Raw genomic sequence first — 14,366 nt, 5'->3', positions numbered from 1 at the left:
ATTAGAGTGGTCATCATCATTTACATGGGTGATTTTCTATGTCCATTTCCAATCCACAAATATCAGGGTGTTTGTTATGTAGCAGTTAACATTTCAAGCTTCTCTGAAAAGGTGTCTTTATATAAAACAACAGAGATAACTGCATATTATCAAAAGGTCATTTAGAAATTTAAAAAATAAAATCATTAGGGAACCCTTAAGAAAAGTAGAGCAATGAACTATAACTTTAAAAATGTGTATAATAGCACAAAAATCAAAGTCTTAATGGGCACTCACATGAGATAGTTCATTTCGTTTTTTTTTTTGTTTTAAACATAAATTTCTAGAGCATTAAAAACAACCCTCATAGGTTTGTTAAACCTTTAGCGGAAGATTACAGCCCATGTTTTTGTCTTTGGTAAATAGCTGTTTGTCTCACTTTATTTACTTGGTATTGGATATTTGTCAATGTCATTTCATATCTACAGAAAATTCTTACGCTCTGTGGAGGTAGTGAATGTGTGTGTGCTTGTCTGCCGGAGGTCACATGACGGTTTCATCCTATTTGGTGGAGCAGCTTGACTTTTTTTCCCCTTGCTTTTGGTGATGGTTGTGAGTGCAGAAGTTGATTGACAGATGCATGCCAGAAACCCCCATTCTCCTTTTCAAAGACAACATATGATGGATTGCGATCTCTCAGCGCAGCAGGACACGGGGACCATGCAAGCTGTAATTGGTCAGGTATGGAGTCAGCCATTTCTCAACTCCCCTTTTTTCCACAAGGGTCTCACCATGTGATTCACATAATTCATATTTACAGTACCATCTTTCTATCTGTATCTTCAGCTACCTGCCAGTGTAGTGCTGAAAGTGTGAAAGGCAAAAGGCACCCATTAAATCTGACCAGGGAAATCTCAGCTTAAAACTTCAATGCGATCCTTTTAAACAAAAACTAAAACAACAACAAAAACACTGAAGAATAGATCTAATTTATAATTTGGTCTGAATGTTTCTTAAAAATCTATTTTAGAAATTTGCTTTCTTTTTAGATTTTGATCTCTGAAAGAAAGAAAGTGCGAGAAGAGAATCAAGTGTGGTTTCCTAGGTAGTAGTTAAAATTTTTCTAATGCTGTTCAATATTTTTATTTTGACTGTGTTCTCTCCTTCTCTCTTTCTCTCCCTCTCTCCCTTTCTCCATATGGGAAATATAAATATATAAATACATGTGCCTTGACTTCTAACCCAGATAATGTGTGATTCAGCCCGGTAAATGTAGTAGTAGTCTTGGCTGCTGCAGAAGGGCAGGCTGCAAATTAAACACTGTCACAATCTGAAAGGTCCAGGTGGTCTGCTCGCGCTTCCTAATGCAATCCAGCACAGCAGCTTTAATAAACAGCTCTATTTAGTGCCTCCTCCTTGTATCTAGGGAGGTGAGCTGGTCTGGGGCTGCTGTGATGAAATGCCAGAAGAATATCTCTCAGAGGCCTCACAAGCTGATTTTTAGAGCTTTCCTGCTCTGTCGTCTTTGTCTTCCAAATGGGTCAGTGAGTCTTGCTCTTTCTGTTTGGTGCTTTCTGTGAAGTCAGTAGTTTATGTTTGTGTTAAAATGTTTGCATTGTAAGCTAAATCAGAAGAGGAAAAGGATCATTGTATTTTCATTTGCCTTCAGATAACTAAAGTGGTGGAAGGAAGGATAGTACCCTGCTGCAAAGGGAGGGTGATTTTTCTGCCTATGATGGGGGTGGGGTAAGGAAAAAGGAAATATACATGGTTTCTTTTATTTTTTGTAACATATTTTTGACTAAATTTTTCTAAGTTATCTATGTTTACTTATGGATTGTTAACTCATAAACCAGACTATGGTCACGAATATTTATAAACTCCTAAAAGTTTTTTTTTGTACACTTTCCAATCAAGACAAGCTGGCAAGGCAATGACATAAAATTTGTTTGCTTTATGTTAATAGCATGGTGGAAAATATATTATCTTATTCTGTTTTCAACAAAATTATAGAAAAGCACTTCAGGGTTCTGAAAGCACATGGTTTATTAATACCAGCATGCTTGCTTCATAATGTATTTTTAGATGGAAAATGTCAAATACATAATACCATGTTTTCACAGGCTCACACTGTTTTAAAAGAAGTAGATATTTGCTTCGACAGAGAAATATTTTTTAAAACTTTCAAGTTAATTTTTGTTCTATAGGCATATATAAAGTGAAGTCTCTAGGCAGGAGGAAATATATAAACTGATTTTACATGCTCTTAATACCTGTTTCAATGTAAGTATTCACTGATGAGCAAATATATCAAGTATAGCTAAAATAATTGTGGTGTAGGGAATGAAATAAATATCTGTTACAATGGATGATTTTGCATATTGAAATAAAACTTGAGCCCCTGATCACTGTCTTGTCCTGTTTAATAAAACTTTTCTTAGGTTGCAAGTAATGTCTTCTGTATGGCATCGTTGTGGTTCTTAATACTGTGCAGAATTACTGTACTTCAATCTCTAATAAGAATAGGATTTCCTTTTTCTATATATTTCTGGTGAAAAATCAAGAAAGTCACTTGTAGTTTGTTGTTCAGTATTGTTTATTGGAAATCAGTTGTAAAGGCATATACTTTTTAAAGGCTCAGGTATATACTTAAAAAAAGGAATCAGTAAATATTTTTACAGATAGTAGGCTTAACTTCTAATTTGTCAGGATTTAAAATTAGTTATTATTACATAGCTCTGTATTTTGTATGTACTGTTTAGTATAATTTTTAAAGGTTCCACATGTCTAAGAACTCTACATGTTGATGACTTCTTATGAATACATTGTAAATAGTTGCATCAAAGTAGTCACATGCTTTCTGAAGGTGTTATTTCTCATAATTTGTTAAAAATGCCTCAAAATGCCAAGTCAGTAAATTACAAAAGCAATTGTGCTGAAGATTGTAAACATTTCTGTGCTAAAATTTACAAACTAGAATGCTTATTTTTTATTTGAAATTGAAACAGTAAGTATTTAAAAGGAAAGAAAAATAGAATATTGTCGTATATGTATACCATAAAAGTCAGAAAGTCTATACTGAAACCATATCTAGAAATAAAAAAGAAAGGTGGTATACATATTTGAAATGAATTCATTTTAGTAGTTATAGCACAGATAAGTGTATTTATTTAAATGATTACTTCTAACAATAGGGAAAAGAATGTGAAAATAATTTTTATTGCTCTGCTATCACTCAAAACCAGAAAGGGACGGTTTATTTTTTAGCTCTTGTCTTAAATATCATCTTATATCTACTCAGCAGGTGTGAACAATCCCATTTAATAATGCAAATGTTTGTGTTTGTTTCTTCTCAAATACGTTTTGGAATAATTATTATTTTTGTCTTTTTTTTCTTTTTTCCTGTTCTGAGTCTTGTTCCTAGATGGCTTTGGGTTGGAGGAGCAAATAACCAGTTTTCAGTCAGAATATTGAAAGATTCCCATGAAGTATGAGCTTTAGGTGTTTTCATTCACTCCTAGGATGAAATATCCACAGTTGCCTCCACTGTAGGGAAGAGTAGACTTTTCTGTGTTTCTGGCCATGATCCAGCTCAGGACACAGTGCTGGCTTCACAGAGTAGAAATTGCTCATATATGACTTTCCCCTAGGATTTCTCCTCCCCCAAGCAAGCAATTAAACAGTCTAGTACTTGGAAGAACAAACTCCCTGCCTAGTATATCAAGATGAAGAAACTTGTTCATTCACACAATTTTTGGAAATCAAATCAGATTTCTGATAGCAATGACCTGTAGTTAGCTTCCTAACCCCTTAAAGGTAGGATGGATTGTTATCCAAGGGATGATTTTCAATTCAATTCAATTACACAGTTAATCAGTTTCTGATCGTGGGTTTGATTATCATTTAGAAATGAAGACTTGCATTTCCATCTCTTATGGCCATTAAATGTTTAGTGCTTCATTTCTTTTTTTTGCAAACCTGAGCTTGTGAGTGACAGATTAGTTCATCAGTACTGCGGACCTCCTGTTTTTGTTTTTTCTCATCTCATACAGTTGGGTCACTGTGTCCAATACTCCTTCTGGCACTGCTGTCCCCAGAGGACCTAGCCAGCCCACCATCCTGATGCACAGGCCTGAGGGTCCTGGTTGGCTTCACGTCTATAGACTGACTTTTGCAAATATTGCAGAACAGAGGATATTAAATTAGTTGTTAATAAAAACAACAGATGAACCAAATTAGATGAAAATATTTATCAAGTATATCTAAGAGTTTGCTGGGAGTGAGACAGACAGCTGGATAAAGTGATCATGGATGCACTTCCAGCTGACATTGCTAAAGTACTAGTAGAAGAGAGAAGAGACCACACATTCTATATTTTAATAGCATTAGAAGTGCAATAAAAAGCTGTTTACAATTTCCCTTACTGGTACAATGGGTCTTTTATTTTTCAAAGTACATTTCGACCATTTGAAGTGTTGTAAAGTTGTACATTAGAAAACTAATGCAAATGTCTCAGACATTGCTCAGTATATGTGCATGCATTTGGCTTAACAGTATCTCCATGTATGTTTTCTTATATGGAGATTTTAAAACACACAAATATTTCACTGTTATAGCATCAAAACAATTAATTTTACATGGAGGTTTGTTTATACCATCCCTTGTTCCAAAAAGTATTTAACGTAGATTTAATAATAATTTGCTTACCTAAAATATGCTCAAATTGACACGTGATGCAAGTGGTCTAGGGAGAGGGGACGCTGGCATGATGTAAATAACACACTTGAAGATTGCTCTCTGTCAATTTAGACTGATATTCATGCCTTAAGTATAAAAATGAAACACTGGGGCTAACCTAACCCTGTTTTACTCATGTGAAGCATAATTCCCATATACTCTTAAAAAAGTCATTTTTGTGGATGTGAATGCCTATATTTTTGAAACTGACGGATTGCTTCAACAAATCTATGTATTTTGGGAGTGTGAAATTATTACTGCTTGAATTTTATTGAGAATATTTTTTCCCCAAGGTATTATGGATGAATGGTATACTAGAAAAAATACAGATTAATTAAGGATTATTCTTTCTTATACATACTGGTGCTAGTATTCTTTTGGTAAGTGCCGGACTCACCAAAATTGAATCTGTACTATGTATTGTTTATTGACCTAAAAAACTTCACTTAATATTTCATTCATACTTACCGGAAAGTCTTATGTTAACATTTTACATTTTACCAGATGGACTTAATTTTTATTACATTTAGAATTTTTAAAAATTAAAGCAGACGTTTAAATGATAAAGTCAATTTTGTCCATTTAAGTAAAATTTATCAATATAGTTATACTACTACTATACAATAATGCTAATAATAAACAACAATTAGATGAACTTGGGTCTTGAAACTGAATTTTCTTTTCTATCTCTGAGGTCAATTAATGAAACTCTCTGTACCATTCAAGTATCATTTTCAATACTTAAGAACTTAAAACTTTTTGATTCTTACCTCTAACATATGCAGAGAGGTGGCTGCAACTTTTAGAATACAAATGCTTACAGAAGAAAGTTTACATGTAATAAGTTTCCTGCATGTAAAATCTATAATATTTGTTTCAGAGGTCAGTGAAGGATGTTTCATTGACCTTTTCTTTGCTATGTAAACTGCATTTACCAGTTTCAAGTGTTTTTCTCTTTATTGCTTATGAAAATTGGAATATAATTAACATGTCTGCAAATATTGAAAAACTTCACTTTTCAATTGCATTGTGATATTTTACAAGCTGTTACTCTTTTCTAATGCTTGATTGAGTAGAAAATAAAGTTGTGACATAAAGTGCAAACATGACAGGATCAGATTTGAAGAAACAATGTGCAAAAAGATAAATATTGGCTTTAATTTGAACACTAAAAGAAAATCCAAATTACACAACTTTTAAATTAATTTGTAATTTGTGGCCAAATCTTTACTTGGGAGATAATAGCTGCTCTATATATAATCTCAAACTTGGATTTATGTTCTTTTTCCCTTCCCTCCCTCCCTACATCCCCTTCTTCCTTTCTTCTTTTGTTCCTCCCTCCCTCCTTTTTTTTTTGTAGGTGAAATGTGTATCCAATAAAGTAAATTACCAACTCAAGCTCTGCTCTGTTAGCCTATGTAAATTGCTCTGTTGAGCCATATTGTCTTAAACTGATCCAAAATTGTAATCAAGATTTGTACCAGTTTTGCTTTTTACACATTTCTCCTGCATCTCAATTTGAAGAAAGGGTTGTGAGTGAAACACTATCACTACATTTCAGTAAAGATTTATTTTTCTTTTTATTATTTTCTTGTTCTTCCCAATTCCACAATGTCAGCAAATTATGGCGAATATTACTTAATTTTTATTGGAAAAATTCCTTCCTAGGTTGCTGTATGCTTGTGTTGTTTTTCCACACCCCACTTATAAATGATCATATTATTGTTATTTCAGGGATAGCACTTCTCATAAATGTAAAACCATTGTACATAAGTAATAGCAAAATAATTGAAAACATCGTTGATTATTTACATTAAAGGAAATTCTCTAGGTTTTAAAACACTTGTTTTTCAGGTTGGCTGGTCTTCAGAAAATAGCTTTTTGTTTTATCAGTAGCTTTAAAACCCCCACGGTATGAAAGATTCTTTCTTTAAAAGACAGACACTAGCTGTTGATACTTGGCACTGATTCTAGGTGAAATGCAACCCTATTCCTTTCAACAGCACTTTTTAAATTATAAGACAAAAAAAAATTGAAAATCAACTGAGTATTCTAACTTTCACCTATTTTCAGGCTTCCCCCAACCCAGGAGGTATATTTTTCCAATGGGAAAAGGTACCCACATAATTTCCAGCACTTCCCTAGTCCTAGGCTCAAAGATGCACATAAATGTGTTGACACCTTTAATGAAAAGGATATAGTCGCTCAAAAGTATTGCTCTGACATCTTGCTCTCTTTCTTCACTGCCATTTCTCCATCAGCTTTTCTTCTCTTTTCCACTGTGAACCAGAGTCAGTTTGATGAGTAATAAGTGAAAAGTGAATCTTTGTGGGCTTCCCAGGCAGGAAAGGGCACTGGAAAGAGAGACAAGACCTCGAGCAAAACAAAGCAAAAAGGCAGCAGCAAACTCACCAATATACCTGCTTCTTTAGTTTATATTTCTAAGTTATTTTGTAAGCTTACCTCATCTCACCTAGCAATTCAAATCACACAGAAAAATACAGTGAAATAATACGTTAGCACAGGAAAACTAGAATTAAAAAATAAAGTCTAAGAAAAGGCCTCACAGCGCTTGTGCTGTACACAAATTTCAATATTAAGGAAAACTTTTCTTTAAATCTTTAGAGCTTTTTACAAGAGGTTAACCAGTGCTCCGATGCTGTGAAATAGTACTTATTATTTCTGGAGTTTAATATGATGTTGACCCTACATATTTTATGACTTTGATTTTTGATGAATAATTTAAAACAATTTTTAGAAAAAAACATTTACCTCTAACACCTAAAAACTTAGAGAAACAGGAATATTTTTAAAAGATTACATACCTGTTAAATGGTGTTTTTAGCATTGATCAGAACTCAGGCAAATTCCTCTTCAAAAGAAAAAAGTACGACATTTATAGGGAGCTTAGTTTTCAGCACGGAATTCATATACGGATTTTTTTTAAAGGAAGTAGGTTTTTGTTGAGAGTAAAAGGTAAATATTGTACCAAGACAGAAGCAAGGATACCAGAAGCTGTAATTGATACTGAGGAAATATGAGAGAAAAGTAGATGTTCTTAATTCTTCAGTTCTTTTCCTCCAAATTGGAAGGGCAGAATGGGCAAGAATGGAGCTGGATACACAGTAGTAGGGACTATGGCAAGCCAAACTTGCTTCAGACAGAGCTAGTTAATTTTGTAAGTCTTAAATAATACTAGAAAACAAGCCTCCTTCAACCTTTTCTCCAAAAGGTTGAGAGTTAGGACAAATGTAAAATGCTGCTTGATGGGCACAAATAAAACCGAGAACATCAAACCCATTTCACTTAGTGTCAGTCCTGATGATTCATCATTATGGTCAGGGCGAACTGTGGTCTTTGGGCTGAAACAATTTTATCCATTAAAAAAAAATCCAGAATGTTCCAGCTTGAATCTTATATCCTTAGGGTTACAATATTGAATTCCGAATTGGGAAACTTAATCTTGCAGCCAGATTTGACAAGATGCTGGTTGAATGGTGGGCAGAAGTGATGATTGTGGGATAATATGCCCCAGGGTCAGAATTTGGGAAAAATAAGAGATTTTATGAAAGGTTGGCTGTGATATAAGAATGCCAAGTTTGAAAATTTCTCTCTGTTCATATCAGCAGATGGTGTTCAAGGGTCCTAAAAGTAAATCTCTGTTGTATTCATTTTCTCTGTTTCAATATTTCTTTAACAAAGTGAGTCTTTGCACATTCTTAGGTGCATTTCTTGGTGTATTTCTAGAACTGCTAATACAAGAGGTGTTTGTAGTAATATTCGGAAGGTTTCTGGGAACAAAGGCTAATATGGCTCAAATCCCAAACCGTCCTGCATTGTTCCTAGGTAATATATTAATCCTCAATTCAAGAACTAAAGTTGTGATTTCTTTTCTGAAAACTTTTTTCATTTGTAAACAAACCTATATCTAGGTTTCTAGTGACGAAAGAATTTAGAGTAAAAATGAAAATGAGACAGTCTAGCAATCTAATTCATTAACACACATGCACACTCACAGGCATACTTTAAACATTTTAGGAATACTTGACTATTTAACCTCTAATAATCTAAAAATATTTTGTCTCTTTTCAATCTTAGTACCTGAAAAAATTATGGCAGATGTTTACTTAAAATACTCTTCTCAACTTGGTTGAGAATGGAAGAATACTTTGCAACTTTTTTGTTTTTGTTTTGAGATGAGGTCTTGCCATGTTGCTGAGGCTGGCTGTGAACTCCTGGGCTCAAGAGACCCTCCCACCTCAGCCTCTTGAGTAGTACTTTGCAGCTTTTAAACATCAAGTTTATGGTAAGAATTTGAGTACATAGTCGATCGGAAAACTGCAAACGTATGAATATTGCGGTTATTTCCTTCCAAAAACAGGGGGGCTGTTTGCTTTGCAATGTACTGCCATGTGTACTAGTGCTGAAACCTATAAACTGCAATTGCTTTCTCCCTTTCTACCTTTATTTATCAAATAGAATTTAAACAGCTAGTTCAGGCAGGGAGTGGAACATCTGAGTAAAAGTGACAGTACATGAACAGAAGTCTTATATGCACGTGATTGAAGTGAGTTAGTTACATGGTAGACTCCTATGAGTATTTTTGAATTTTTTACTAAAAAATTATAACAGTAATGCCTGCATATGGCAAACCATTTCAATAGCACAGAATAGTATAAAGTGGAAAGGAAAGTATCCTGATTCCACTCGCCACAAATAACCACTGTTAACTATTTCTTATATATCCTTCCAGAGATTTTCTATGCATGTATATGCAATCCTTATACAACCCAAGTAGAACCATACTATACATAGAGTTCTGCGACTTACTTTTACATATAAAAAATATTTTGAACCTCTTCTCATGTGACTATGAATAGATCTGCATCCTTCTCTGTAGTACTCCCTTTTATGGATATACAGTGATTTATTTAACCAGTTCTCACTTGATCTAGCTTTTAAAAATAAGTTAGTCTCTGCAATCAGTCTAACAAGTAGAGAACTTTCATATCTTTTAACATAAAAGATTTCAGAATTTTCCAAATAGGATTTGTTTGAGCAAAAGAACTCATAAATAGTGTCTCCTGAGAGAAGGTTAAGTGTAATGTTAAAAGTGAAGAGTAGCTTTATGCCACAAGAAAGGATACTTATCATTTATATATTGAACACTCAAACCAATTAAAATAGCAATAAAGATCACAATATTGTATTTAGTAACAAAGAGGTAAGAATCACAGAGAATGGCATAAGGAGCTGGTTCTCAGTCAGACACATTATGACTTGAAAACCTTTATGCTTGCTCCAAGCCACCAAACTCAACTGAACAAAATGCTTGTTATTTTCTTTCATGAGCCTCAGTGCTGTTTATTAAGATAATTGGCATAGATGTATGTTTCCAATGTATGATTCAGTTAGTGTATCTAGATTAGTGAAAAAGAGACCAGAAGAAATTCATGGTAATTAATGTCAGTTAAATTTCTGTTTTCTATATTTCATATTGTCAGACCAATCCTTCAACCCTGATTCATAAGTTAAATAATGCAGTCACAAGCAGGGCTAAATAAAAACTAATGAGACTTAGCTCTTGAATTCTACTAATTTAGGGTTTTGAGAAGGTAAACAAAGTGTACATTATTGAAATATTCCAGAGAATGTAAACAGTTATGTTTTACGTTTCTTTTAGTATATGTCTCTGCTCGTTCTCTTTAATTACATCACCTCACATATACTAAGAAGACAGTAATGTAGGTGGTAATGAAATCTTGTATTTGAATAAAAGATGGGAGTGTGAGCTGACCATGCCATCTTTCCCTACACAGACTTCCAGAATTGAGTCTATGGAACTGTCCACTGGGTAGGTGTGTGTTCTTTTTCCTCTGGTTTCTTCCTTCCAGATGCTAAGACAAGTATGCTTCATCTGTAGATTTAAAGGTAGCTGGCTTCTTTGCTTGGAGCTTAAAATGGCTTTTAAGAACAAATTGCAGAGTATGGCTTTAATATTAATGATCTTGTTTGAACCCCACAGCTTTAGAAGTAGGTACAGATCATCATCCCCATTTTATAGAAGTGGAGGCTGGCTCAGAGAGGTTATGTATATTATTTGTAGCCATATTGCTAATGAGTGGAAGAAATGAGACTTGAACTCATATCATTTTCTAAAGTTTCACTGTTTCCCTCTGCCTGCCTTTTAGAACCACCAGGGGCAACCTTTAAAAATCTACTGATGTGAAGGACTCATTCTCAGAAATTCTGGTTCTATTTATCTGGGTGGAGCTTGGGTATTAGTATTTTTAAAAAGCTTTACAGGTGATTCTAGTGCACTCTGTACACCTATGAAAATTGAACAATGTAACCCCTCCTGCCCCCCGCCAATCATAAATCAACAGCAGAAGAGGAATGGAGGGAATGTAGTCTGGTATTCATTTCATGTATCCCTGTGTGTCTGTGTGTGTTTCAGTGGGGCTCTTGTAAACTTTCTTGAATGTCTAATGTTTAATACCATTTGTCATCCAGAAAAGGGCTAAATATTTACCCATCCAAAAAACAATATATATATTAGGCACTGTTCTGTGTGTGTGTGTGTGTGTGTGTGTGTGTGTGTGTGGAAAATTCCCATGGGATTGAAAACAGGTTCCTATCTTTAAAATGCTGATGGAGTCTGAACTATTTGAGATTCATAGCCTCAGAAACTCTTTTATCTTTTGATAAATTAACATTCTGTCAATCATCTATCATCTGTATATCTATCATCTTTTAACTGATTAAGATTCTTGCCTAATTTGAAATCAAATTCAACTTATTTGCAAGATAAGTTTGCTTTCTCCGTCCATTCTTCACAAAAACTCAACAAAATTCCTGCCAAATGTATGCTGGCACTTCTAAATTCATTTTTATGAAATAATTATATTGTATCATTAAGGATTATCGTGATATGAAGTCAGAGGATTCTACCAAAAAAATATATCTTTACTCAAATTTTGGAAAACTTAAAAAAAATCCTGCAGTATTTCTCATATTTTGAATTCGATAAAGGGCATCTTTTATCTGGCTGTTTTCAACTAACCTTTTTCCTATCAAACGGCATTTTAAACAGTGTGGCCCTGGAGATGGAGTGGGGCTGAAAAAGAGAACTTTCTTTCTACTTAGTAGTTTGAAATGCTCACAAAATGTTATCTTATTTACATTTATGTGTTATGAATGTAAGGCCAAATAGAGTGTACTCCTAAATATCTCCTTTCGCTTTTACAAATGATTCAGCCATGCCAGACCTCATGGATATATGGTTAGAAAACAAAATGCTGATTTGGTGAAATAAATCAACATGATCTTCAACAAAGCACTTACTGCCTTGGAACATCAGAAGGGAACATAATGCTTGGTAGAGACAGCGTTGTTCTTTTTCTTTTTTGTCTGGGGCCTGTAATATAATATATCTTATATCTTGTACCGCCACCTCTCCACACCTGCATCCCTCCTTTCAGTGATCACTCTGAATCACAGGGAGGAGACATGGTCATTGTTCAAACAGATAAGCTGAGCCTTGATACCATCTCCTGCAAGAGCCCAGCAATGCGGGAAATTGGGTTGAATCTTTTGAGAGGGAGTAAAAGAGAGATGTGTGCTAGAATCCAACACAGTAGACAAGGATACGAGTTAGAGATTTTGTGCATTAAGATCTTGGTAGGTTTTCTCGTCTATTCACACCTCCCTTCCTTCAATATTTCTTGGTGGTTTTCTTTCTTTCTGGTTGGACCAAATCTTTATAAGAAACAGAGATTTAATGGAAATATTGAAGACGAGACCATGCTGCCCCCTGGTTATTTGCTTAAAGTCAGCATATTAACTTGATACCACAGCACAAATTATGGGCTCAAATTATTAATATGTTTATGAACAAATGAACAAAAGAGTATGTCCCTGACTTAACCAATTATTATTTATGTTTAGGAAGAATTACCATTATACATTAATAAAAAGATAAATACGTGCCTCATGCACTCATTTTATTCTATTAGAGTTTCAAGGGACAATAAATAAGACCCTTTAATTTCTTAGTTTGTTTTCATTTAATACTTATAAATCTCATTGAAAACTGTGGCTTTAGACCTGCAACCAAATTGGTTTGCTAGCATCTTGTGCCCTGCATTTTAATCTTGGTACAGTCTACCAGCGGAAAGTTTGGGTCTGATGAAGAGACCCATTTACCCAGGGTTTCTGCTTCCTACTGGGAGTGGGACAAAGAGGGAAAAGATCAAATTCACATATAGGACTAGAGGCCATGAATGTCATACTCTTATCATGCACCAATGTAATACAGAATTTCTCCTCGCATGGGTGAAAAGTATGTTCACATGAAAACCTGAGACCAGGGGAACAGAATGCCTCCCACCTTTCTTTATCTGGGCAATTCCTTCCAGCCACTTTTTTCAGGAAAGAGTGATATTGGTGTATTATTGAGGCCGTTGTCAGACTGCAAATCCAAGCAAAGGGGCTTGAATAGAATAGAATTATGGGCTGTTTGTATTTTCAGTTTAGACTGGTGCAGAGATGTTTCATTTCCTTTCACTTCTCTCTCTCTCTCTCTCTCTCCCTCTCTCTCACATCTCTATCTTTATCTATCTTTAACTGTATAACATTTTGTCTTCTGTCTCCATACACCCTCCCTCCTTCTCTACAATGGAATTGGCCCATAATCATCTTAGAACAGGTGAAGAGTTGAAAGCATTGCTAGAGACCACACAGGTTGTTTTTTTCTCTTCATACTCAGCATCTTACTCCTTCCCCTTATCTCCTACTTCCCGTACAACTCCTAAGTCTCTCTAGAGGTATGACCTGGCCTGTAGTGGGAGCTCAGTGGGCACTATGGAATGACTGCTTCGTTACAACTGTCACTCTCTTATTTCATACCTCAGTAGAATGCTCGTCTTAAGTGGTTTTGAAGCCTCAAGTTGCCTTTGCTCCATTTGTTCCCTCTCAACATTCCTTGTCTGGGAATTTGTTTTTTGCGCTCTGCTCCTAGCTTCATTTCAGAGTGTGTAAATGAGGCTATCCTTGAAAACAGTCATTTTCTATTTTCATATGATGTCTAAAAGGAAAGGGCTTCTCAGCCATGGTTCCTTATTCATACTGCATAACACGTTTAATTTAAGCAGCCACCACCATGGTATCCAGCAGATGCTTATTTTTAGGAAGTCATAATGTTGAATCTTAAAACGTGAAGGGGGGACACGAGGTTCTTTGTAACAGATCTTAAAAGACAAAGGGGAGTGGAGAATGAGGACACAGAGTTTGAGTTTTAGGAGTTTACATTGACTAGATTTTAAGTTACATGGGGACCAGATAAACAAGACATGACCAAAGGAGCATGACTGAAAAACAGCTTATAAAGCCAATATCATTGTCTTCAGGGATTTCATGAAAATATTCTCCTATTTTTTTAGTGGCAAAAACAAATTTGTACTAACACTTTGCCACTTTTAAAACATAGTCCCTGAAATATTACTCCAGGTGGAAATATTGTGTTACTATTCACTTTAGCAATGTTTTATGCAGTACAAGTGACTGTGAATAATTTTCATTTTTCTACAGTCTGGGAAATGGATTATTCAAATCATGTTTTAAAACTTTTAATACAAAAGGCCACAGAAGAG

General features: G+C 34.8%; 1 protein-coding gene across 1 annotated transcript in view; it reads left to right on the top strand.

The window, feature by feature from the left end:
• Positions 1-570: 570 nt before the first annotated feature.
• Positions 571-14,366, top strand: part of POU6F2 (POU class 6 homeobox 2) — a 492,070-nt gene continuing 478,274 nt past the window's right edge. The window contains exon 1 of the mRNA XM_055293368.2: positions 571-720. Within this exon, the coding sequence (XP_055149343.1) occupies positions 616-720 (105 nt within the window). The 5' untranslated portion in view covers positions 571-615. The remainder of the gene's footprint in view (positions 721-14,366) is intronic.

This window comes from Symphalangus syndactylus, chromosome 9, assembly GCF_028878055.3.
Source record: "Symphalangus syndactylus isolate Jambi chromosome 9, NHGRI_mSymSyn1-v2.1_pri, whole genome shotgun sequence".
Taxonomy (NCBI): Eukaryota; Metazoa; Chordata; class Mammalia; order Primates; family Hylobatidae; genus Symphalangus; species Symphalangus syndactylus.
The sequence above is the reverse complement of the archived record's forward strand: the minus strand, read 5'-3'. Positions and strand labels throughout refer to the sequence as shown.